At 41.3% G+C, this 27,797-nt stretch overlaps 1 protein-coding gene across 1 annotated transcript in view; it reads right to left on the bottom strand.

Moving 5' to 3' along the window:
* Positions 1-8,886: 8,886 nt before the first annotated feature.
* The window catches only part of gnaz (guanine nucleotide binding protein (G protein), alpha z polypeptide), a 56,517-nt gene continuing 37,606 nt past the window's right edge, over positions 8,887-27,797 (bottom strand). Inside the window, exon 3 of the mRNA XM_053644825.1 lies at positions 8,887-10,544. Within this exon, the coding sequence (XP_053500800.1) occupies positions 10,200-10,544 (345 nt within the window). The 3' untranslated portion in view covers positions 8,887-10,199. The remainder of the gene's footprint in view (positions 10,545-27,797) is intronic.

The following is a 27,797-nucleotide window of genomic DNA, read 5'->3' as shown; positions in this document are numbered from 1 at the left end:
GAAGCATAAATGCTGAAGCGTTCGAAATGTTCTGTACTGCGGTGTAGATGCAGTGGGTTAAACTAGGATTATATAATTTATATAAAGAAGCGAGTTCCGGCTCGACAGTACGTTTTAATTAATGACCAAGCTCTTAACATTTAGCAGTTTCGAAATATCGCGAGAGTTCGCCATGAACTGTAAGGATCTCTGGTGGTTGCTATGACGATGCAGAATGAATGGCTTTACCTGTCACTACGTGACACTTCGTTACTCCATTTGCATTTCTTCTCCAAAATAAGACGTTTAAATATAGTCCTATAATAGTCTTTAAAACACCCACAAATACACCAAACATCCATAAATACACAAACTATACAAAAACACCTCAAATATATATAAACGCCCACAAACATCTCAAATATACACAAGCACCCACAAACATCTCAGATATACACAAACACCCACAAAACACCAAACTTCCACAGACACCCCAAATATACACAAACACCCACAAACATCTCAGATATACACAAACACTAACAAACATCTCAAATATACACAAACACTAACAAACATCTCAAATATACACAAACACCCACAAACATCTCAGATATACACAAACACTAACAAACATCTCAAATATACACAAACACCCACAAACATCTCAAATATACACAAACACCCACAAACATCTCAGATATACACAAACACTAACAAACATCTCAAATATACACAAACACTAACAAACATCTCAAATATACACAAACACCCACAAACATCTCAGATATACACAAACACTAACAAACATCTCAAATATACACAAACACTAACAAACATCTCAAATATACACAAACACCCACAAACATCTCAGATATACACAAACACTAACAAACATCTCAAATATACACAAACACCCACAAACATCTCAGATATACACAAACACTAACAAACATCTCAAATATATACAAACACCCACAAACATCTCAGATATACACAAACGCCCACAAATACATCCAAAAACACCCAAAAATGTCCACAAACACACCAAACATCCACAAACACCCCAGATATATATAAACACCCCAAATATACACAGACAACCACAAACTCCTCAAATATACACAAACAAAACAAACAGCAACAAACACAAACAAAAATAAATATTTTTGTTATTAATTTTTTTTAAAAACAGACTATACTTTATTTTACACACTACTTTTTGACTATGACGACATGGCTGAACAAAGTCACCATGTGCCCTTAAATATTCTTCAGCTCGTGTCTCCTCTGTTTCCACTACAGACCCATTGTGACCCTGACCAGGATAAACTGGATACTGAAGGTGAAACACCTCTAGGGTCGGGGGTTCGATTCCCGCCGGGGCCCTGTGTGTGTGGAGTTTGCATGTTCTCCCCGTGCTGCGGGGGTTTCCTTCCCCAGTCCAAAGACATGCATGGTAGGCTGATTGGCGTGTCCAAAGTGTCCGTAGTGTATGAACGGGTGTGTGAGTGTGTATGTGATTGTGCCCTGTGATGGATTGGCACCCTGTCCAGGGTGTACCCCGCCTTGTGCCCGATGCTCCCTGGGATAGGCTCCAGGTTCCCCGCGACCCTGAAGAAGGGGTAAGTGTTAGAAGATGGATGGATGGATAATATAATATATATTTTTATTAGATAAGTCACAGTAGTAGATTTAAATGTGTAAATAGCAGTAAAGCACCTGTTTTGGTTTATGATCATTTCTTCGTACTACATACTGTACACCTCAGATTTACTGACAGGAATGAGGTCCAAAAAAAACCTTTGAAACAAACTGACAGCATGAGTACACTTACATTTATATATTTCTATATCATTATTTACATCATTTACAATATCTAAAAATCCAACATCTTATGAAAATCACTTGATGAAGCCGATGTTAAGGCACGGAAGTGTGTGAAGCTGTACTGTAAAAAAATTAAAATACGTGTGATCATTAATTCAGTGCTTTTCTGTCAATAATAGAGGACTACCAGTAGATGGCGCTGTAGAAATAGGCCTACAGTTACGGTTTATGAGGTTGATGAACTTAATGAACTCAGTTATGCCATTATTTGACAAAGACCCTGTAAATATGTTCACTAGGTGGCAGCAGAAGGCTCTTTTTGATGTCGTCTACATTCCACACTGCACACTTGCATACTAATATTAAATATAACATTATCTATGATAAATATGGAATAACATGGTATCATAGGCAACTATTTTGATATGGCTTTAAATTGGCATAGGAAGTGGTTCCTGAAATGCCAATAACAGGTTATTGTGATCCTGTCTGATTAAACACACACACACACACACACACACACACAATTATGTTTTTTATTATGCTGTGAAACAGGATTCCCATGGAGCTGCTGCTGCCTAATTTCTAAAACCATCTGTCAGTTTGAAGTGCACATAAGGTGTCAGAGAGCACACTCATTTTTATATGGCGCTTGAAACCTTGGAAGACTGTGAGAGAGAGAGAGAGAGAGAGAGAGAGAGAGAGAGAGAGAGAGAGAGACCGTGCCAGGGTTTGGACTGCACCTATGCCAACCATCGCTCTTCTAATGAGCACTCAAGCAAATGTGCATATCATAACCACAGGGAATGGGTGTGATTGCATTTTCTTTCAGATCAATAAAGACAGATGTTTATTCTCTTGCATTGGCCCCTAATTGCTGGAGTCTGTGGCCTGCTGAATGATTATAATCCTACTCTGAATAGATATGTCACATAGGCAGATTCATTCAGTCACTGATTGATTGTTAAACCCTAGACCAGGCCTGAGCCAGGCGCTCATACTGTACGCTCTTAAAGAAAGTGTTGAGCCCGAGTCGGCTGCACCAACAGGAAGTGCACTCGGTCGTAAAACACGTTCTAGACCATTTCTATGTTTAATCAGACTGAGCATCGCTAGCTGCGAATCTTTTCTATCAACCATGGTGTTATTAGCATACGCAGTTACTTTTTACGTGCTTGTGCGATTTGAAAGCCCCGTTTGAGATGACACATCCTTCCAGCTGTGCCTGTTAGATTCAGTTAAAAAGGTGTGTTACTATTGATTTTAGTACTGTTGACTTTAGCATTATTGACTTTTGTACCATCACCTTTAGTACTGTTGCCTTTTATATTATTGACTTTACATTTATTCATTTACATTTTTATAGTAATGACTTTAGTATTGTTAAACTTCAGGATTGTTGGCCTTAGTATTGTTGGCTTTAATACTGTTTTTACTGTAGTATTGTTGAGTTTAGTATTCTTGATTGTGCAGAAGCTGATTGTGTCAGTCCCAGTGAAGGAGGCGTGGCCTCTGTGCCTGTCAGCTGTCAGTCCCAGTGAAGGAGGCGTGGCCCCTGTGTCTGTCAGCTGTCATTCCCAGTGAAGGAGGCGTGGCCTCTGTGCCTGTCAGCTGTCAGTCCCAGTGAAGGAGGTGTGGCCTCTGTGTCTGTCAGCTGTCAGTCCCAGTGAAGGAGGCGTGGCCTCTGTGCCTGTCAACTGTCAGTCCCAGTGAAGGAGGCATGGCCTCTGTGCCTGTAGGCTGTCAGTCCCAGTGAAGGAGGCGTGGCCTCTGTGTCTGTCAGCTGTCAGTCCCAGTGAAGGAGGCGTGGCCTCTGTGCCTGTCAGCTGTCAGTCCCAGTGAAGGAGGTGTGGCCTCTGTGTCTGTCAGCTGTCAGTCCCAGTGAAGGAGGCGTGGCCTCTGTGCCTGTCAGCTGTCAGACCCAGTGAGGAGGCGTGGCCTCTGTGCCTGTTAACTGTCAGTCCCAGTGAAGGAGGTGTGGCCTCTGTGCCTGTTAGCTGTCAGTCCCAGTGAAGGAGGCGTGGCCTCTGTGTCTGTCAGCTGTCAGTCCCAGTGAAGGAGGTGTGGCCCCTGTGTCTGTCAGCTGTCAGTCCCAGTGAAGGAGGCGTGGCCCCTGTGTCTGTCAGCTGTCAGTGCCAGTGAAGGAGGCATGGCCTCTGTGCCTGTCGGCTGTCAGTCCCAGTGAAGGAGGCGTGGCCTCTGTGCCTGTCAGCTGTCAGTCCCAGTGAGGAGGCGTGGCCTCTGTGCCTGTTAACTGTCAGTCCCAGTGAAGGAGGTGTGGCCTCTGTGCCTGTTAGCTGTCAGTCCCAGTGAAGGAGGCGTGGCCTCTGTGTCTGTCAGCTGTCAGTCCCAGTGAAGGAGGCGTGGCCCCTGTGTCTGTCAGCTGTCAGTCCCAGTGAAGGAGGCATGGCCTCTGTGCCTGTCAGCTGTCAGTCCCAGTGAAGGAGGCATGGCCTCTGTGCCTGTCAGCTGTCAGTCCCAGTGAAGGAGGCGTGGCCTCTGTGCCTGTCAGCTGTCAGTCCCAGTGAAGGAGGCGTGGCCTCTGTGTCTGTCAGACTTGGTGAAAAAAGTGTGGTCTGCTCCTCAAAAACTCTTTTTTTTTACATTACCAGTTCACATTACGCAACTGCGAAGTCAACCAGAATCAACCTGACTGTAAATCATAATAGTCTGTCAGCTATTGCAAACATATCTCTTACGTATTGGGTTACACTTCACAGAGTTAGATTTTAGGTGTAGGGATAGCATTAATTAACTGAATTAATAATTATGTCAGCGGAAGGTCATCATGTGGAAACTAAGACAAGTGTGTGAGTGTGTGTGTGCACGCGAGAGAGAGAGAGAGAGAGAGAGAGAGAGAGAGAGAGAGAGAGAGAGAGACAGAGTGTGTAATTTCCCCTCCGCCTGTTTTTGTTGTCTCTCGTTCATCACTGCTCGTGACAGTCACAAGGCCTCACACCAGCCAGAGTGGCTCGACACTGCCTGATATTCTAATTCATTTATTTTTATTGTCACTGTAAGCAGCCATCCTCTTTCCCCTCGATGAGATTTGGGCTGTATATCAGAGCACAGCAGGTCACCTTTATGGTTGGAGAAATAACAGAGGGTGGGCGGAACCGCATTTACCAATTTCCCACTGCACTGTAAAACTGGCGAAGCCTCCGATATGGAAAAATATCCTTGGATATGGGGGAAAAAGTCCATTCACTGTGACTCACACTACCATCTCTAGTGAGTATAATTATATTGGGTCAGATCTTAATGGCCAGATCAAACCGGGTAATTGTACACATTTGATATAGCAGGAAAGTCTTGTTCATAGATCAACAATCTTGTTCAGAAAGCATTACATAATCTCAAAACCCATGAATCCTGATCAAAACGGACAAAATTTATTTCTATGACTATCGGTTATTAAGCTATTGATGGAAATGATTCCTGAATCAACAAGTCATTTGGAACATCCAGTCATGTGATTCTACAGACTGTACATATGACATGCGAGAATGGTTTTACTAATGAAGCACAATTTGTGTCCATGGATTGTTTTTAGGGTCTGTCTTAAAATCAAACACTATACCCTTGAAAAAATGGTTTCATAGCGATGGCACCAATCTGCTAGCGGAGCTCAGTATCAGGCTCACACCAGCAAGAAACTGTAGATCAGATATCTGAGAAAAACGAACAAATCTGATCTGATCCTGTAACAAATGGAAAAGATTTTGTTCATTTTTTTTTTTTTTTTTTTTTGGAATATGATATATTAACATATAAAGAGACATGATTGCATTTTGTTGTTGTATTTATACGTTATACTTTATTATATTTATTATATTTACCATGTAAGTGATTTTTGTGTGTCATGTCTATGGCTATGTAATTTTCCTTTATTTTTATTTATTTATTTTTTTAGCAAATCATTCATAAATTTGGTCGTTTTAAAAAAAAAAAAAATATATATATATATATATATATATATATATATATATATATATATATATATATATATATATATATATATTGGCTGTGTATTATTATTGGCTGATACTCAAGGTTTTACTATCAGTGTGGGAAAATAAAATGTGGTGTTTGTAATTCTCCGGTTAATGATTCGACCTTTCTAAAGATGTTCACAGTTTGATTGAGGCTTAATCTGATCCTGGAAAACTAGCCTCAAGCAAACTGTTTGGCGAAGAACTTTGCCCCAAATCGCAGATTTACATAAATCTGCCATTTGTGATGTCATCTTGCACTCCAGCTACAAGGCTACAAAACTACAATGTAGCTCACAATAAGACTTGTTGGAAATTTAGGAGGCGGAGCCAATTGGGTGGTCCAAAGTGCAAAGTAGTGCAATACAATCATGTAGTTTTCCAGTATGATTCTGCCTTTCACCTTTAGAAGATGGGACCTAGGGGAAGGAATGTCCAAGATGGCTGCCTTGTACCTCATTTGTTCCACAATTTTAGCCATGTCAAAATTAAAAGCAATGCCTGTATTTTGTCAGTGACCTTCAAGGGAGTTGGCCTTCATCAGGGCAAGTAAGTTCTACAACAAAGGTTTGTTCTGTGAAGGCTATTAAGGGTTCGCCAAGAGGAACAAACTAAAGGAGTAGATGGAACACACTGATTGCCAATGCCAGGCGCAAACGAAGTGCAAGAAAGGCGGGTGTTCTACACTTCATATTTTAGTGAGTTTTGATGATCTCACTCAAGCTCCCCACTGTGAACACAGTACTCTCACTAAACCTACACAAAGCACACGATTTGAGGCTAATGATCCATAATATCTGTTCATCGATCGTTTCTTTAAGGTCTGTATATTTCTAAGACATTAATTTGTCACTGATACTGAAAGGCCAGTGTTGTTTGAACATAGTGAGAGGTGGACAGACATTTCTCTCATCAAGCAAGCCGTTTCACAAGACATTCCCTTCTTTTTCCTTCCCAAGTGCAAACAATGAGGCTTTCTGTAAACAGCGACGGGGGTCGGCCAAGGTTTGGATGCTAATTGGCATGGAATGTGTGACCGTCCCGAATGTCTCCTTGTCCTAATGAAAACCCCTTTCTGTTGAATGCGTACACACATGGGCACAAAAACACATTTTTTGAACTCGCGTACAAACTCCCTGTAGACATAAATCAATTTCAGAATAATCTAATTGCACACTTAATTAGTGCGGTGATTGTTTGCTGTTGCTGCCGGGTCCATTGGATTTCGAGGGTGTTCTGAGTGGACTGCGTGAAAAGAGAGCGAATGTGTTTGTGTGTGTTATCGGAATAGAGCAAAGGGGTGGAGGCTTCCCAGAATAATAAGACAGACTTACGCAAAAACACCAGGGCTAGCAGGCTAACCGTGCACTGCCATTTAAACACTGAGGCTGGTTATACAGTGGTGTTTGAAAATTTTCTAGATTTCTGCATAAATATGACCTCCTGCAAAACATCGTCAGATTTGCAAGCCAAAAATGTAGACAACTAGAACCCAATTAAACAATTGGTTGGCCTGACAGGGCTGCAAGGAGAAAGTCGCTGCTCTCCAAAAAGAACACTTCTGCCTGTCTGCATTTGCTAAAGATCACGTGAACAAGACAGAAGGCTATTGGAAAAAAGTTTTGTGGATGGATGAGACCAAATACATCACTTTTCGGTTTAAATGAGAAGGGTTATTGTATGTTTGGAGAAAGGAAACCAGCATAATAACCTTATCTAATCTGTGAAACATGGTGGTGGTAGTGTCATGGTTTGGGACTGTTTTCCTGCATCTGGTCCAGGACGGCTTCCCATCATTGATGGAACAACGAATTCTGAATTCTGAAATCTAAAGGAAAATTTCAGGACATCTGTCTGTAATCTGAATCTCAAGAGACAACAAGACAACGACCCTAAACACACGAGTCGTTCTATCAAAAAATGGTTAAAGAATTATAAAGTTAATGTTTTGGAATGGTCAAGTCAAAATCCTGACCTTAATCCAATAGAGATGTTGTGGAAGGACCTGAAGCGAGCAGTTCATGTGAGGAAACCCACCAACATCCCAGAGTCGAAGCTGTTCTGTACTGAGGAACGGGATAAAATTCCTCCAAGCCGATCTGCAGGACCGATCAACAGTTACCCCAAACGTTTATCTGCAGTTATTACTGCACAAGGGGATCACACCAGATACTGAAAACAAAGATTCACATACTTTTACCCCTCACAGATATGTAATATCGGATCATTTCCCTCAATAAATAAATGACCGAGTATAATATTCTTTTCTCATTCGTTTAATTGGGTTCTCTAGGTCTACTTTTAGGACTGATGATGTTTTAGGTCATATTTATGCAGAAATATAGAAAATCCTAAAGGGTTCACAAACTTCCAAGCACCACTTTATATGTAGATGGACTAGCAGGCCTAGTGTAAGTTCATTGAGCAACTAGTTGGATGTGGTTTGAGGCAGGAATTCCCAGAAAAGATTTTGGATGAGATAAACCTGTTAGCAAACATCAGACTCCGAGCAAGTCTTGGCCAATCGACTACATTTGATGTAAGTGAATAATCGTGACCATTTGATTTTTCACCAAGCTAATAATTTCAGCAAGATTTAGAATCCCAATACGCCTACGTGTTTCTCGGTACATAATACAGCTAAGGGTCATATTTATTTGATTCGTGTGACACTGTTACCTGAAATCCTCGTCCGCCGTATCCGAGACCACCTCCCAAAGAAAACATCGCACAAGAAGACATTTGCATAATCTTTTTTTTTTTTTAATTTATTGTTGTTCTTTTATACTTTGTTTTAAATATATGTCTGTTTTCAGTGGACATCGTGTAAAGTCAAGCCTGAAGCCCTTAGCACAGGATGGTTGCACATCATCAGGAGAAGGAGAAGGATGAAGAAATGGAGGAGAACAGAATGGGCGTGGTCCTGTTTTTCTGCCGATCACGCCTACGAACGTAGGTGAATTTTTTGTTTTCTCACAAACAATGCACCTCACATACTATTTACACACCATACCGAGAACAAAGTCCACTCAAAATGACGGCAGAACAAAGAGGAAGGTTTCATTTGCTTATATAAGACTCTCTCTTCTTTTTTTTTTTTTTTTTTTTTTTTTGCTCGTATATACTTTTTAAAATCCTTTTTTGGTTTCTTTTTGTTTTTCATTTTTGTTTGTATTTGTTGTTGTTTTTTTTCCTTTTGTTGCAATCACCAGCATATCATTTTACTAATATTCATATATTGAATCCAAGTTTGAACTGGATCCAAGTTACCGTACCATCTCTGCTTATAGTCCTCTTTTCAATAAATACCTCTTGGAAAAACAGCTGTACATGTGTACACAGTGTTTTTGATTTTGATATATGTATATATGGGAGTATATCTGTAAAATGAAAAAAAATATATATATATATATAACTAAACAATTCAAACTATAATTTATCAAAATTACAAAGTAACAAAATCATGCATATTTGAATGTTTTGACATTTTTAAGTAAAAAAACCTCAATGGTTTTGGGTGGGTCTGTTATTTATTTACATTTACATTGGCACTATTTACGTCTCTTTTGGAAATCGGAACGATCTTTACGACACTTAACACTCAATTCAGATGTAATGTAACACTCTTGGAAAATCGTTTGCTGTCAAACTGGAATCAAAGCACAATCTAATTTAGACACACAAAAAAAAACACAAAACAACGTTTTCTATGGGAGACGTGAGCGTTAACGTGTAAGAAAGTTGCATTATCTCAACATTGGCAGTTTTCACCTTTGGAAGGAAACGAAAGGAAAAGTCTCTCTTTTTTTTTTTTACTGATAATTTCGCAGGACTTTTGTCATCTCACTTGTGTAGGTCATTTCTACTCTAAAATGGTCGTTTAAAAATGAAACTCTTTTACAGACTTGCTAAAAACCTTATACCAAAGTAGCATTGTTTGATTCATGTAAATCGAACAGCGTAAAAGGACAGAACAGATCAGAACAGAAGAGTGAGGACGGTGAGGTCTTGCTCTATTTTAGATGTTTGGTAAGCCAGAAAGGAATTGGTGGGGTGACGGTCTTCTTAAGGTACCAGTGTTTCCATGTCAAACAGGTACTTAACAATTGATTCTCTGTAAAGTTCTCTGTAAGTAAACAAAAGCAAACGTGTGTGTGTGTGTTTGTGTGTGTGTGTGTGTGTCTATACGTGTTCATGAATTCAGTGCAAACACATGTCTATCAAGGTTGCAAAATTCTTAACCATTAACTTTTCATGGTTAATAACTTGAGTAAGGTGGCAGCGCCTATCCTGTCCCCATTCTCATCATGGTTCCATGGCACTATAACAATCAAGTGAGGAAGGCCAGATATATGTCTCTCTTAACCCTCCCCACCCACCCAACCCCATCCCCTGGTCCTAGCACAGGCCGATGTACTTAAGATTATTCTGGATAATCACGTCCGTGACGGCATCGAACACGAACTGGATGTTGCTGGTGTCGGTGGCGCAGGTGAAGTGTGAATAGATCTCCTTTGTCTCTTTGTTGCGGTTCAGGTCCTCAAACTGGCGCTGCACGTACACGGCCGCTTCCTCGTAGGTGTTCTGGCCCTTGTAGTCGGCAAAGCAGACGGTCAACGGGATGCGCTTGATCTTCTCAGCCAGCAGGTCCTTCTTGTTGAGGAAGAGGATGAGCGAGGTGTTGGTGAACCAGTTGTTATTGCAGATGGAGTCGAACAGACGCAAACTCTCTGCCATGCGACTCTGTGGGAGGTGTATAGAGAAAGAGAAGTCAAGAAAACCCGAAACAAACACACAGGAACAGAAATAGATAGAAGCAAGTAGAAAAAACATTTGAAGAAACTTCTAACCATGCCCCAAGCTCTGCCCATGCTCCTTCATAATTTATAATACTGGTCTGCTAAAAGGTAGACTCTTGTCTGCTGGGCTGCACTGCAGCATTTCCCTTTCTTCACTATTCATGACTGAACTTGACACTTCATTTTCAAGTTGGATGTGAGGTGAGATAGGACTGTGAAATGCAAAAACAATGGAGAACTGTGGGCGCTACAGTTTTTGAGAAAATCAGGAAGATACCATAGTTGGACTCTTGATTTGATTTTCCTGGTCCTGAGACCTCTTGAGACTGCAGTGGTGGCTCAATGGTTAAGGCTCTGGGTTACTGATCAGAACTTCAGGTTCAAGCAGTTCAAGCACTGCCAAGCTGCTACTGTTGGGCCCTTGAGCAAGGCCCTTAACCCTATCTGCTCCAGGGGGCACTGTATCATGGCTGACCCTGCACTCTGATACCAGCTTCCTAACAAGCTGGGATATCGAAGAAAAGAATTTCAAGGTATACGTGACAAAATAAAGGCTGCTTCTTCTAAAAGAAACATAGACTTGGTCGTGATCTGGGTCTCATTATACAGATTTTTTCGTCTGAGTCTCGATTCTCTGAGTCTGAAGCTCATTAGTTAAAGTCTTGGTTTGATTCTTATTAATCAGAGTCTGCTCAGATATCAAACACATACACACACACACACTCACACAACTAAACAATGTCGGCAGAAGTTGCATCTCAGCAATGTCTTATGCAGCTCATATGCTAAGTGGGAAGACATTGGGGTGTTTTTTATGCATGTGCTTAATATTGAGCTTTTTATCATTTTAGAAAGGTTGAAATATTGATTTAGAGATTGACTCTTGCCCAATTAAACATGCCAAAAATTGGTTATGTTTATTAATCACAGGAGGAAAGTTGTGTGAAAGGAACTTGGGATGAATCTGATTATCACATTGCTTGAGTGTGGAGCTTATATAAATCGTCAGTAAGAGGGGATGTGGTGTCTTACAATATTGACAGATTCAAATCACACATTATACTCAAGGATGACTGAAAGCAGCAGATGGTCCAGAATAATGAAGTTCCACCATCTTCCCAATTAGTAAACAACACCAATATTGAGATATAAATTGCACACCTCTTTCCAATATAGGTGTGCTGTCTGGTTGTCTATGCCTTATTTCTCAGAGGCTTTGTCTGTAGAGCCAAAGTCTAGGTTTAGGTCATTATGCAATGTCTTGGTCTGGACCTCACTACTCAAAGTCTTGATCTGGGGCTCATTACTCACAGTCTTGGTCTGGGGCTCACTACTCAAAATCTTGGTCTAGGCCTCTCAACACAAAACCATTGTCTGGGGATAATTACTCAAAGCCTCGGTCTAGGTTTGGGCCTCATTACTCAGAGCCTTGTTCTGGGGATCATTAGTCAGGAGTGGAGATCTGGTGTGGGGGCTTATTAATCCAAGTCTTGGTTGTCTGGTTTCATTACATTCGTTTCTGATCTGGTGTTTACTACTCAAAATCTTGGTCTGGGGATGATTACATAGGTCTGTGCCACTAGTCTGGGGCTTCACTCTTAAAAATAAAGGTTCTTCAATGGTTCTGTACTTCACCAAAGGTTCTGCAAAGTGCCATCTTCTTGTCAAGAACCATTTTTCATTGTATGTAGGGTTCTTGAGTTGAGCTGTATGGTTCTTTGGAGAAGTTCTTTATTTTCATTATAGGTTCTTCAGATCAATGTATTGGTTCTTTAAGGTATCATCTCTTAACAGGTTAAAGTGAACCCTATAAAGTTCTTTGTGGGACCTGGCATCACTTTTAAGAACCATACTTTGGTTCCTTTAAGCACTAACTAGGGTTCTTTTTAGAGAACTTATGAAAACATGGTACTTTTGTGGCAATGATATGAAGAACCATTTGTAGGATCTTTAAAGCACCAGTAAATAGATGGTTCTCTAAAAAAAACTTGAGAGCAACTTAAAAGGGTTCTCCTATGGAATCAGGCTGAAAAAACATTTTTGGTTCTAATCAGAACCTTGATTTTTAAGAGTGTATAGTTAAGAATATTGGTCTCATTACACAATTCTAGGTTTATGGTCTGAGTTTTTCTAATCAAAAAGGTCTAAGACTAAGGACACAGTCAGTGTGTTTACATGGACAACAATAATCCTTTACTAACCCGATTAAGACAATACTGTGATTAAGAAACTACCATGTAAACAGCAATTTTTAATTACCTTAATCTGATTAAGGTCATACTCGAAGTAAGCACTAATCGAATTAAGACAGGTGGAGTACTCCTGTTTTAGTGGCATTATCGACTTGTATTACAGACAAACACCTTAATCACACTATTAACGTCGTGTGGGAGTTTTCACCGCATTTTGTGACAGGACACGATCACACACGGCAGTGCTCAACCATTTTACGGCAAAAAAAGAGAGCACGGCTGCGTCCCAAACCGCGTGCTTGCCTACTATAGGCCTGTAATAGGAGAAATACATGTCACTCAGCTAATATATAGTAGGTAAGTATGCGGTTTGGGACGCAGCCCACGGCTTCAAGCAGTCGTCTATTTGCACGTACAGCACGACAAATAATTAACTGCACTTGAAGCGTTCATAAAAAATTTAAATAAAAACACCCAAAACTGTATACGGTACCATAACGAAGACAAACTGTATGTTGATACGTGAAATTCTGGAGGGAACGTCGGACGGTGTGACATGAGGGCGTAATGACGTGTGCTGGTAATCGCTCTATGTTCTATAACATGTAACACGGGAACACGAGAGGAGTATTCTAAAAGAGACTCGTAAACACCGTAATCACAATACTGTCTAACTCAGAGTAAGGTCAATAATTAGATTACTGCTGTCCATGTAAACGTAGTCATTGTTGTGGCTTCATAAGTTTTTAGGATTTAGAGCCGTGGTTGCCAAACCTCTTCCTTGAGATCTACCTTCCTGTAGGTTTCATCTCCAGTCAAAATCTAACACCTGTTTTAGTTTATCAAGAACTTCATAAGGCAGTGATTAGATGGTTAGGTGAGCACGATTATGGATGGAGCTAAAGTCTTCAAGAAGGTAGATCTCCAGGAATTGGGTTGTTGTCCACTGATCTAAGTCCACTGTTCTGAGTCTAAGCAGTAAGACCCAGACCAAGACTGAACAACGATACACAGACAAAGACAAAGGGAAATGAGACTCATGCTAGTTCACTGGGTCAGAGACTAAGAATACCATTGAGCTGTGGCCCTGTTTTGGAGAACGTTAGTACAATATGAAAGAAATCACTTTTTTTTAAATAGAAGTGTATATTCAAGTGCTTGGTGAAAATGTAGGTCTTAGTTTAAAGACCAAGAGTAACAAAACCCAGACCTGAGTAATGAGACCATCAAAACCAAGAGTAGCAGAACCCAGACCTGAGTAATGAGACCACCAAACCAAGAGTAGCAGAACCCAGACCATCAACCCAGACCTGAGTAATGAGACCACCAAACCAAGAGTAGCAGAACCCAGGCCATCAACCCAGACCTGAGTAATGAGACCACCAAACCAAGAGTAGCAAAACCTAGACCATGAACCCAGACCTGAGTAATGAGACCACCAAACCAAAAGTAGCAAAACCCAGACCATGAACCCAGACCTGAGTAATGAGACCACCAAACCAAGAGTAGCAAAACCTAGACCATGAACCCAGACCTGAGTAATGAGACCACCAAACCAAAAGTAGCAAAACCCAGACCATGAACCCAGACCTGAGTAATGAGACCGTCTATTATTAATTAACCCTAGATCAAGGCTCTGAGTAAAGAGTCCTAAACCTAGTAATGTGACTTTTCTTCAGGCTCTTGTTCTGGGTCTTGAAACTGAGAATCTTAATCTGGTGTTTATTACTCCGATTGTGTCTGTCTCTGTACTTATAAACTCAACAAATCTACAATCTCTTTACAGTGTTCTGAAAATAATCTCCTTCTTGGTAAATTAATATGCATAAGGAGAATATTGCAAGACGCTTCCCTCTAACTAGCCTGTTTGCTGAGGATTAATTTAATCGCCAAGATGGATTCTGTTTCAGCTTGTTATCCTTTCTGGAATATCTCAACCAGCGACTGTAAAAATGCGATTTTGAAAACTCTGAAGACTGTTCTTGACTTCAGCTCCGGTGAATGCACACAAACAAAAAAGTGTTTAGCTGTATTTTAAGCTCTCTGTGTCTGGTACAATGTCAAAGAAACATACTCCACAAGTTCATTTATCTTTCTAACATTTCTCTGCCACTGACACAACGCTTTTTAAACTGCAGAGAGAAATCTTAAGACAGTCTGCGCTCTTTCTCCCAACTTTTCCTCTTCAAGCATGCATAAAACCGAATCTTTATCCACTAAATCCTCTCACTGACTGATTCCGTAATGACTCGACTGCATCAGAGTCTCAGAAATATTTCAAAAAGATTCCTCTTTTTTTGTTGTTGCAGAGGCATTAGTGGGAGTCTGGCTTTTTCAGCTGACTTGTCACATTCTGAGGTCCGTGTTATGAAAACAGTTAATACAGCTATGAAGGGTATTCAGCATTATTGCCAATTGAGAAAAGCAGAAATTCTCTGAGAGTTGAGGCACATTCATCCTACACACATTCTATGAAATATTTTCTTACAAATAAAAAAAACATATCACCATTGATATGGTGTAGCTTTCTGTACGGAGATGTTTACTTATGGAAGATTTATGGAAGGAGTCTCCAGTGTCGGCGTTTTAAAAAAGTCAGTAAGTTCTCCAACACGGGAAAGTACACTGACAAGCTGCTCTTTTTTTTTTGTTTTGTTTTGTTTTGCTGTTTTATTATCTCCAGGAAAGAGACAAAACGGCGCACGGTGGCATAGTGGTTAGCACGTTCGCCTTACACCTGATTGGCGTGTCTAAAGTGTTCATAGTGTATGAATGGGTGTGTGAGTGTGTATGTGATTGTGCCCTGCGATGGACTGGCACCCGGTCCATGGTGTACCCCGCCTTGTGCCCGATGCTTCCTGGGATAGGCTCCAGGTTCCCCGTGACCGTGAAAAGGATTAAGCGGTATAGAAGATGGATGGATGGATGGTTGGATTGTTCTCGCCATTTTCTTCAAACGTTTTTGCATAAATGTACAAAATCAGTTACCGCTGTCAAAGTTACTTTAATGATGCTGAAATTCTCAGTGTCAAGATTTATCTTGGCTCATAGAAAAAATTGGCCGTGAGCATGGTGTACGGCTTAACACCGACCAAATTAATTTAAAAATGATATGCAGAGAGAGAGAGAGAGAGATGGCTAACACACTGATCTATCATAATAATGTTATATAACTGATTTCCTTTCGAATATTTATCAAATATATCTTCAAAGGGTTAGGGTCTTTGTTCTCTCAAGCAAAACGTCCCAAAAACAACACGAAGGATATGCAGAAAAACACCATCTACAGTAATAGCGTGTCTAACGAGGGCAATTTGGCTGTTGATTCATTTCGATTTCAACACGGCACTGTATCTCCACTCAGGATATTAACCTGTGTTTCTCCTGCCCTGCTCAGAGGCCTTATCGAATTCAATTAGTCACCTGCACATGTGCAATTATCATGCTGTAGCTCTAAAGTTAATGCCCACGATAACAGTGACACAGAACAGGATGCCAGTAACACACAGATTCATTCAAACTCCAAACCATTTCAGTGTCGCAAAACACAGAGGGGCTGAATGTGAGTCATTATGCAGCTGCAGCACCATATCAACGTCCCTGGGGTGCTTTCCTCAGGTTTGTGCTGGAACAGGCTGAAATACAACACGTGTACATAACAGGTACTGTATATTGTACATATTTAAAATATATACCATTTCAGCGAGAACTTCCTGGAATTTCATTTCGTGGTCCACTCGAATTGTGTCTTGTGAAAGCTGAACACTCCCTTCACGTTTGGTTTTATAGCTAAAGGCTTCCTATCGTGACAAAGCTTGAAAAAATACTCTAATGGCGGCTCGTGTGGGTTAGCAAGTTTGCCTCGCACCTCCGGGGTTGGTGGTTCGAATCCCACCGTGTTCTGGAAATTTGGACCAAAAATATACTCTGGATTTTCTGCAACACAGAAAATGATTTCAACTATTTAATTTTTTTTTTTTTTTTTTTTGGCTTTAGCAGTCATGTTTGATCTGTACACTTTTTGATAAAAGTCCTCTTGGATGCAATCAAAGCTTTTAAACTCTCAGCTCCGAAAATAATACATAAGATATTTCTGAATTCCATTTCAAGAATATTTTCTACTTAGAGAAAAGAAAAGAAAAGAAAACATTGGTCATTATAATACCTTTAAATTACGCACGTATTGTTGTGAGCATTGATCTGTCTACAAAGAGACGAAAAAAAAAAAGAAGACATTTTTAACATGAGTTAAATGTAAAATTTAGACAAAGGTGCAGGGGGACAGCGCTAACTCGAAGTGGTAATTGTACACGATGTCGACACTCCTGAGTCCGGACTTTAATTAATGCTTCGATTGTATTATTAAACCTTGGAGTATGAGCCTGCATTCATCCGTTCATTCAAACGAATAAATGTAATACAGTAAAAGGCTATTTAAATGCATCCGTAAATGAGAAATATGAATGAAACGACTGTCATCGGCTATATTTAGTCCCGGTCAGTTAGTTACAGTTACATTTATACAGCGCGTTTACATATTTCGCTATGTTTAACGGTATAAAATTATGTAAATTTGCGCCAATTCATACCAGCGCAAACCAAACACTCTCCTGTCAGAAAGGCTTTAAAGGAAAAATCCAACCTGAAAGAGATTAAATATTATTCTTTATAAATAACATTCTAAGATTGACTTTGTAATACATTTCTGCGTCGACTTTTGTAGTGTAAGCTTCTCTTATTGACCTAACTGCTTAACAGTTTCCTACGTTACCTGCAATGCCGTTCGACTACCACTTTATCTCCACGTCAAGACAGCGATGCAGCGGCGCTTTAGTCCTTTAGTCGATCCAGTTCTCTCACTTCCTCATATGCACACTCTGCTCAGACGTCTGAACCTTTTCACGCTAATACCGCAATAAATGTCGTCGGCTAACTAGCCGGAACTCAGCGCAACTGCGTCACATTTCTTTAAGATAGCTTTTACTTGCTCTGTTTTTTTTTTAAATTCAATTACTATTATTACTACTATTGTTCTTGTGATTTGGAATTGTATTTTATTATTAACTGTCTTTGGTGCATGCGTGTATATACTTTGTTTTTTGCTGTGTACTTTTGTTTCTATTTTCTTTTCCTATGTAAAGTGCCTTTTTAAAGGTGCTACATAAAAAAGTTTTTATTATTATTATTATTATTATTATTATTATTATTATTATCATTATATTCTGGGACTTGCACATGCAGCCACATATTTAAGACATGCTAGACAGTGGAAGCTTAGTGGTTAAGATCAGAAGGTCATGAGTTCAAACCCCAGCATTGCCAAGCTGCTACTGTTGGGCCCTTGAGCAAGGCCCTTTACCTTCAACTGCTCAGATAGATAAATGTAAGTCGCTCTGGATAAGGGCGTCTGCCAAATCCCACAAATGTAAATGTAAATGTAAATGTTGTATGTCTGGGAAGTAGCAGTAGTGTGTGTGTGGCGTATAGGGTGTATACAGTTTGTGCACATGTACCGTATGTGTATTGTGTTAAAACTGTAGTGAATCTGGACTAGTGCATACTAGCGCGCTGGCTCGAGGCACGTGGTGAGCCGCAGCAACCTGTGACTGGAGGAGGGCTCAGAGAGGAAAGACCGGGCTGCTGTTCGAAAGGTTAAGCAAAACATCATGGCTCTGAGCAAATCACAAGATCTACTGCTATTTGAGTGTGACGACGTGTATGAGAAAAAAGAGAGAAAGTGAGAGAGAGAGAGAGAGAGAGAGAGATGATGGTGAGCAAGAGATCTACACTCTAATAGCGAGTCAGAACAGGGCTGATGGTTAAATTGATAGCATTTTAAGGACATTTAGCGTAAATGCAGCCGGTAATTAGATACACACCAGCGCAAAGCTTTTTCAAAGCATCTTCCAGGAATTTCTAGTATGATTTGGCATTTTAAAGTAATGATGTATTACATGAACATGAATGTGAGTTTTACCAAACAAAAAACTATATTTCATCCTATCTATAGAATGGGCCATTGTAGCTCAGTCTACAAGTTCTTTTTTATTCCTGTCACCTGAGTGTCCTCCCCCGTAATAATCATACACATCCTTTTTAACGGCTAGAGTTTGAGACAGCATGTGTAAATGACAGCTAAAAATTGAGACTTTCCTACATGTAAGCTCTTATCGCTTAAAATAAAAATAACAGAACATACAGTATGTATCATATTGCAGTATATATAGCTCTTTATAACACTATATGATCAAAACGCTCACCCACAGTAATTACATCAGTGGTCCGTCAATGTTGGCCATTCAGAGATAAAATATAATTACATATGACTGAGTCACCGATACCCACCGGGTTATATGTCCTCATCCAAAAATAAAATGTAATTTTGTTACTGTTGAATCAAATCTCTGATTTAAATTCATGGTGGCCATTCCTTGGAGTCTACAGATCCCCGTTTTAATATTTTTTTATAAATGTGACATATACTATATGGCCACGTATGTGGACACCTGACCATCACACCCATATGTGGTTCATCCCAAACTGTTGTCCCAGCACACGATTGTATAGAATGTCACCTGGACTAACAGACACAGAGGCCACGCCTCCTTCACTGAGACTAACAGACACAGAGGCCATTTCTCCTTCATTGAGACTAACAGACACAGAGGCCACGCCTTCTTCACTGAGACTAACAGACACAGAGGCCATGCCTTCTTCACTGAGACTAACAGACACAGAGGCCACGCCTCATTCACTGAGACTAACAGGAACAGAGGCCACGCCTCCTTCACTGAGACTAACAGACACAGAGGCCACGCCTCCTTCACTGAGACTAACAGGAACAGAGGCCACGCCTCCTTCACTGAGACTAACAGACACAGAGGCCACGCCTCCTTCACTGAGACTAACAGACACAGATCCCATGCCTCCTTCACTGAGACTAACAGACACAGAGGCCACGCCTCCTTCACTGAGACTAACAGACAGAGAGGCCACGCCTCCTTCAGTGAGACTAACAGGAACAGAGGCCATTTCTCCTTCACTGAGACTAACAGACACAGAGGCCACGCCTCCTTCACTGAGACTAACAGACACAGAGGCCATTTCTCCTTCACTGAGACTAACAGACACAGAGGCCACGCTTCCTTCACTGAGACTAACAGACACAGAAGCCACGCCTCCTTCACTGAGACTAACAGACACAGAGGCCATGCCTCCTTCACTGAGACTAACAGGAACAGAGGCCACGCCTCCTTCACTGAGACTAACAGACACAGAGGCCACGCCTCCTTCACTGAGACTAACAGACACAGATCCCACGCCTCCTTCACTGAGACTAACAGACACAGAGGCCACGCCTCCTTCACTGAGACTAACAGACACAGAGGCCACGCCTCATTCACTGAGACTAACAGACACAGAGGCCACGCCTCCTTCACTGAGACTAACAGACACAGAGGCCATGCCTCCTTCACTGAGACTAACAGACACAGAGGCCACGCCTCCTTCACTGAGAAATAACAGACAGAGAGGCCACACCTCCTTCACTGAGACTAACAGGAACAGAGGCCACGCCTCCTTCACTGAGACTAATAGACACAGAGGCCACGCCTCCTTCACTGAGACTAATAGACACAGAGGCCACGCCTCCTTCACTGAGACTAACAGACACAGAGGCCATGCCTCCTTCACTGAGACTAACAGGAACAGAGGCCACGCCTCTTTCAATGAGACTAACAGACACAGAGGCCATGCCTCTTTCACTGAGACTAACAGACACAGAGGCCACGCCTCCTTCACTGAGACTAACAGACACAGAGGCCATGCCTCCTTCACTGAGACTAACAGGAACAGAGGCCACGCCTCTTTCAATGAGACTAACAGACACAGAGGCCATGCCTCTTTCACTGAGACTAACAGACACAGAGGCCACACCTCCTTCACTAAGACTAATAGACACAGAGGCCACACCTCTTTCACTGATTCTAACAGACACAGAAGCCACGCCTCTTTCACTAAGACTAGTAGACACAGAGGCCACGCCTCTTTCACTGAGACTAACAGGCTAACAGACTAACCATGTCTCCTTTAGTGAGATTGACAGGCAGCGTCAAATTATATGTCCGGTTCAGCTGTGTAGCTTAGTTGGGGTAAGCTTTAGCTCATATGAGAAATGCATGAACCTTAATCTTCACAGTCTTCACTGTCTCATGTGAAATCTATCAGAGAAGCGTAATGATTATAATCTCTAAAAATTAGATCATCCTCCGGACATGTGTTCTTCTCGAAACAGCACGTCACACACGTCTGGAAAATGGGTTGAGTTACTGTTGATAAAGGGAAAGAGGGAGGGGTCGCACACAGAGATCTATGCGTGTGTGTGTGTGTGCGTGCGTGCGTGCGTGTGTGTGCGTGCGCGTGTGTGTGTGTGTGTGTGTGTGTTTTGTGTGTCATGGCTGAGCTGGTGAGAGACCCACCCAGATGAAGGAGGCCCTCAGAGAGAGCTCAGCTCAACATCACACCACCCCACACCAAATCTTGGGGCGTCTAGGGGGCTTGTTAGGGTCCCTCCAAATCAACAAGGGGATTTCTCTAATCTCCATCACCGTCAAAGTCACAACAGCAAAAATACAGGTGGGAATGTGAGAGAGAGAAAGAGTAAAAGAGAGAGATAGAGAGATGAGAAGGATAGGATGTATGGGGTGGAAGCACACCCCCTGGGATGCTTTTTGTGCCCCCCACCAGCACTCTACATTCACGCACAGGTGCTAATTAAGAAATAATGAAGCACTTCACCAGCATGCTCAAGCTTTGTTTCCAATAAAGACGGGTATCCTGTGTGATCCGACGCCCCGGCTGTCAGAAAAATCCAATCTTCTTAAAGGGATTTCTAGAGAGATGGTGATGCGTCTTACACTGCACCTGTTAATGATCGGACCGTCCGGTATTTCTTAATCTCCGTCTGCACATCCAATGCCCTTTACCCTTCATCTCGAGAACACTGTGTTACTTAAAGATCACTCTGATCAAACTAATGAAACTAATATTGTGCAAGAGCTTACCCTCCTAAATTCCAAGAAACTGTGGATGATTCCATACTTCTACCCCTCGGCCTAGTAACGCAATATTAGCTTAATCCTTTGGCATGGTTTTCCATGAAGTTACTGGATGTAGGTCCGTGGGTTTGATGATTTAATGGAGCAAACGTGTTAAAAGCAGAAAGAGTTATAGTTATAAATGTTCATTATCTTCACTGCTAGCATAAATCTGCTAAACTAAACTAATCTGACAGCCTACTGAGAGGATTTTCCCTGCTAGCTACGGCTAGCACGACAGGACAAAACCTTCCAACGCAATCATTTGTTTTTATGCCATTTTTAAGTCATTTTGAGAAAAGGTTCATACTTATGATACTAGCTAGCTAAAATGAGTTCAGCAGGATTTCTGAGGCAATTTTAAGTTACACTGCCCTCCACTAATATTGGCACCCTTATATGGTAAATATGAGCAAAGAAGGCTGTGAAAAAAATTGAGTTTATTGTTTAACCTTTTGATCTTTTGTTGGAAAAAATTCACAAACATACTCTGCTCTCATGGATATTAAACAATTGCAAACGCAATGCAGGTTTATCCAAAAAATATATATTTTGTTAAATATATGTATGCCACAATTATTGGCACCCCTATGAATTAATATGAGAAAAATATATTTGAAGTATATTCCCATTGATATTTAAACATTTTTTTAGTACACCATGGTTCAACCATGATTTCCTGTTTCACAGGGGTATAAATATGAGGTAACACACAGGCCAAACTCACTTAGTCATTCATAACAATAGGTAAGAGTAAGGCATATAGCTGTGATGTGCGGCAAAAGGTTGTTGAGCTTCACAAAATGGGGCGTGGCTATAAGAAAATAACACAAGCATTGAAAATGCCCATTTCCACCATCAGGACAATAATTAAGAAGTTCCAGTCAACTGGAAATGTTATGAATCGACCTGGAATCGGACGTGTGTCTATATCGTCTCAACACACTGTGAAGAGGACGGTTCGAGTGGCCAAAAAAATCTCCAAGGATCACAGCTGGAGAATTGCAGAGGTTAGATGTGTCTTGGGGTCAGAAAGTCTCCAAAACTACAATCTGAAGTCACCTACATCACCACAAGTTGTTTGGAAGGGTTTCAAGAAAAAAGCCTCTACTCTCATCCAAAACAAACTCGAGCGTCTTCAGTTTGCCAGACACTACTGGACCTTCAAATGGGATCGGGTTCTACGGTCAGATGAAACAAGAATAGAGCCTGTTAAAATTAGCTAACCTGACAGGATCTCTGAGAGGGTTTTTAATTAATATTCAATAAACCATCACAATGTTCAGCTCTAACACTATCTAGTGTGAATTTAAAAAAAAAAAAAATTCACATTTATTCATTAATTGAAGCAGAACCCAGACATTAAGTGTATTTTCTATTAAGGTTTTTTTTTTTTTTTTTTTTAAACCTGATACATTAAATGCCAAACACGTCTTCTCTTTGTCTCTATTCTAAAATACAGCCATGTTTGTGAGTCCGTTCATGTGACGTAAATCTAGTAACTGTTTATAAAAAACGTGCTGTCCTGCTGATTACGTGCCTCCAACGACTACGTGGTTTATCTTTGCCTTAAAAGGAAAGGGAGAACCATAAGCAGTCTGTCTGACTCGCCCGGTATCCCTTTACTGCACGCACTCGTTCTCTCACTCCTCACTATGTCTCATTGACATTAATGTGAAATTGTGGAAACTTTGTGTCATTTATATGAAAAAAGATATATGATGTACATTTCTCTATCAATATTGTGGATATCGTCAGACGTACTGCACGGCTAATTGGATTTTATTTTGGGGTTGTTGTTTTTTTGGGGTCATATTTTTGTAGATATAAAATATAACCAAAACAGTATGAAAAATGTCTTCAAGTATAATTTATTTGAGTATTTTGCGTTATGATGCGATATTCATTCTGCGTACAAATCGCACAGCAGCACTAAATGGCTTGTGTCATTTTTTTTTAACCCTACAAGAGCTTTTGAACGCTTTTTTTTTTTTTGTACATTTTTTTTAAAATAAACCGTAACCCACTTGAGCTGTTTGGAGCCTGGTAGGCTTTCGCAATCGAAAAATCAAATGGCACAACGAAGTTAGCGCAACTACTGTACATCCTGAACTTTCTCCACAGATTGTCGAGTCTCGGCCTTGTGTAAATGGAAGCAGGATATTATAGCCAACAGCGTACATTGCATAAGCGTCATTACCGCAAATCTTTGAATGTAGGTCAGGAGTTTGAGGTCTAGCCATCATTCTGAAACCGAGACAGGACAAACGGGGGGGAAAAAAAAAACAAAAAAAAAAAACAAAGCAGGATTGAGCTCGGAAAACTCGTCCCGACTGAGGATGAGCATAAGCAGCTGTCGTTTATTAGGTAAGAAGAGAAAAGATGCTTTGTAGCCAGTGGTCTTCCGTGACTGAAGCGAGTACCAAAGCCAAACGCGGCCTCCTGAGATGCCTGCTTGCTTTTCTCCCATGACCCAGATCCAAAGAGTCTCTCTCTCTCTCTCTCTCTCTCTCTCTCTCTCCCTCCCTCCCTTTCTCTCTCTGTCTCTCTGGCTAGGTTGCGCAATGCAGCTCTCTCTCGGGCCCTGCCCAAGTCCACACGGGCACATGCTGCCTGCTTGCCTGTCGCACACACACACACACACACACACACTCACTCATTCTCTATCTCGCTTCCTTTCCTTTCCTACATCCTTTCCTCCTCATCTCTCCCTCTCTTAGCCCATCCTCCTCTTTCCCCATTTGTCCCTCCGTAACAGCTCATTGTCAACAGCCCAGGATTAAGAGCGTTGGACTACCCTGTTGCTAGGCAACAGTTACTGTGACGACCCGCTCCTCTTTTTTTTTTCATTTCTTTTTTTTTGTATAAGAGGGGTGGGTCAACGAAAAGAAAAGGATCGAAAAAAGGATGTGCGGTGTGACAGAGACAGAAGAGTACATGCGTCATTAAATTATAATTACTGTCCCAATGGAAAGGTTCCGCCAGACATTTAAAGCTTGCCTTTACTTATTTCTTTTTTTCCATCACAACTCGAGAACACGTCCTGTCATTGTATCGATTTACACGTGCCAGCTCACTGGCCATGACACTTCTTTAATTTACAACGCCAGTTTTACCCAAATCGCTTCTCAGACTAAACACTCGGACGAGTCATGAAGCGTTGATCCAGTAGCCCACGGCGTTAGCGCAACTAACAGCTCCAGAAGTCCTTCAATAATCTCATTACTGCTGTGTTAAGAAGATCTCTTAGCCTGCAACAAACCTTAGGAAGCCATTCTGGAGACAACAACTGAGTTTTAATCTTTAAATGGTCGCACAACCCTATTATGGACCCTTCACGGTGTACTTTTTATGGCTGCGTTCTAAACTCACACAGTTCAATTCAATTCGATTGTATTCGTATAGCGCTTTTTACAATGGACATCGTCTCAAAGCAGCTTTACAGAAACATATAAACACAGGATAGAGATTTTAAGCGCGCGAATTTATCCCTATTGAGCGAGACGGAGGCGACTGTGGTGAGGAAAAACTCCCTGAGATGATATGAGGAAGAAACGTTGAGAGGAACCAGAATCAGAAGGGAACCCGTCCTCATCTGGGTAATAACGGATAGTGTGAAAGTGAAGGGGAGTTCATTATAGTTCATTATAGTTCATTAAATGAAGTCTGTTTTGTTGAACTGATCCACTGTTCACTAAAGGAGACCTGAGTGCAAAACTGTATGTGGTATCAACGGTTATAAATAAAGAATAATAATAAGAGTTCAGCAGTTAAATGGTTTACGATCTGTGAACTATCTGTAATTATGTTTTGTCATGGATGACTGTAATATTTAGTGGAATATTTAGTCACTTTCTCACTAAACGATTTAGTACAGGATTATAGAATCATAGATTATTTATTTACATTAGTACATTGTCGATTGTCCAGTATCGTATTTCTGGGTATGTGCATAATTACACTACTGTTATGCTTATATTATAAATTCTATGTTTTCTATGACATGTTTTTGGGACGTGGGAGGAAGAGCCCAGGGAAAGCCCATACAGACACTGAGAGAACATGTGCAGTGATTAGGTAGCTCAGTGATTAAGTGGTTATTGAGCTGAGACTGATCGGAAAGTTTGGAGCTCAAATCCCAGAACTGCCATGTTGCTGAGTTGTACTGTACCTGGTCTTAATTGTAAGTCAGCAAAATGAACTAAATGTAATATAAAGTGAAGACTCACACAGGTTTTTGTCACTGATCTTTGAGGTGACCCACTACACCAGTGTAAGTCTAAAGATTTCAGTTCATTACTAAGAATAGTGCTAGACAGATTCCATCCATCCATTTTCCAGGGTCCTGGTTGAGCCTGGAACATATCCCTGGGAACTCGGGGCACAGGGTGGAGGACACCCGGAGCAGGGTTCCAACCCATCGCAGTGCGCAATCACACACTCACACACACATTCACACACTACGGACAACTTAGAGATGCGAATCAGCTTTCAACGCATGTCTTTGGACTGCAGGAGGAAACCGGAGTTCATGGAGGAAACCTGGAGAACATGCAAGCTCCGCACTCCCAGGGCGGAGGCAGGATTTGAACCCATCCCCGGCAGTAATCCCCACCGCTTCTGTTTTGAACCCAACCCTGGAGGAGCGAAGCCACTGTGCAACAACCCCCAACCCCCCCAGGCAGACTCATGCTGTTTATTTTACTGAAGGTGCCGTAAGCCCCGCCTCTTCTGTTTTCACTGAATGTTTCAGAAATAATGTCAACCAAACAAATGAAATGCTGGTATTGGTCGATCATCAGTCCACGCCTCGGCTTTGAAACACTCTCATCTAACTGCTTGCTTCAGGATTGGATTTATGAAGTGAGAAATAGTAGTGGAAGCTTCAAATGAGTTTAATTGTACACACAGTTGGAAGCATGTAACGTATAAACCACAGACTGTAGATCGTATTACTTCTCAAACTATCCAGATATTCACAAGACAGTCAAATCCATTTAACAGCTCATGCTCCACTTCAATCTTAAAAGGGGTGATGAATCATTTGTGTTAACATACTTGTGGAAAAGCCTGTAGCTACACCGTGCACTCGTCGACCAGATTTAGATTAACACTTATGACTCACATTCGAAGACTGTGACTGTTCTGAGGCAGCGTTTAACTGAGAGATAAAGGACACTGAGTGTGAAAGAGCTTTCGAAGGAAAACCTTCCCACCATTCCTCCGCCTGATCGTCGAATTTAATTTCCAAACTTTGTCTGCTTTCTCAAACGGAGCAGGACATTGAAAACTTTTCGCATCTGCGATTTCCCCAAGGTGCCAAAGCTGCTAAGTCTCGCAGGTACACCCTAACACTTTGCACTGTGAACTCAATTATCACTCTTGTACATATTCCCCCCTTGTGACTCACAGAACACTTATTTTTAACTCCCAAACACTTTAATTGATATTCCAGGCTAACGACATACTCGTCGAGGATCAAAGAAATCTCGGGATAGCCGGTTTCAAAAACGAGGGAAAGGACTGCGATCGGTCCATCCGCAAACACACCTTTATTTAACCACAGAGTCAACCCAGCGTATCAGATTCAGCATGGCCAATGTAAATATCATCTGCAAATTATTAGCGGAGACCAGGCATACTGTTGTCGGTTCTCGTAAGAGTCATGAGCGTGAGAGCAGAACACTGTGAACAGGAAATATGAAATAAAGAAGATAGAGAAGCTGGAGCATTGTGGGTGAGCAGCAGGATGGATTTGCTATGATGATAACAGTAGAGCGCTGATAATGTCAGGCTTGTGTGGCTGTGTTTGCATTATCTTGTGTACCCTCTCTGCTTCCCCCCACCCCCCCATGTGGTTTTATCCAAGCCCATTGCGAAACTTCAGGCCTGTTGACTAGCTTTATCGCA

The sequence above is a fragment of the Ictalurus furcatus genome, chromosome 16 (assembly GCF_023375685.1).
Source record: "Ictalurus furcatus strain D&B chromosome 16, Billie_1.0, whole genome shotgun sequence".
Taxonomy (NCBI): domain Eukaryota; kingdom Metazoa; phylum Chordata; class Actinopteri; order Siluriformes; family Ictaluridae; genus Ictalurus; species Ictalurus furcatus.
This window is presented reverse-complemented; position numbering and strand designations above follow the sequence as displayed.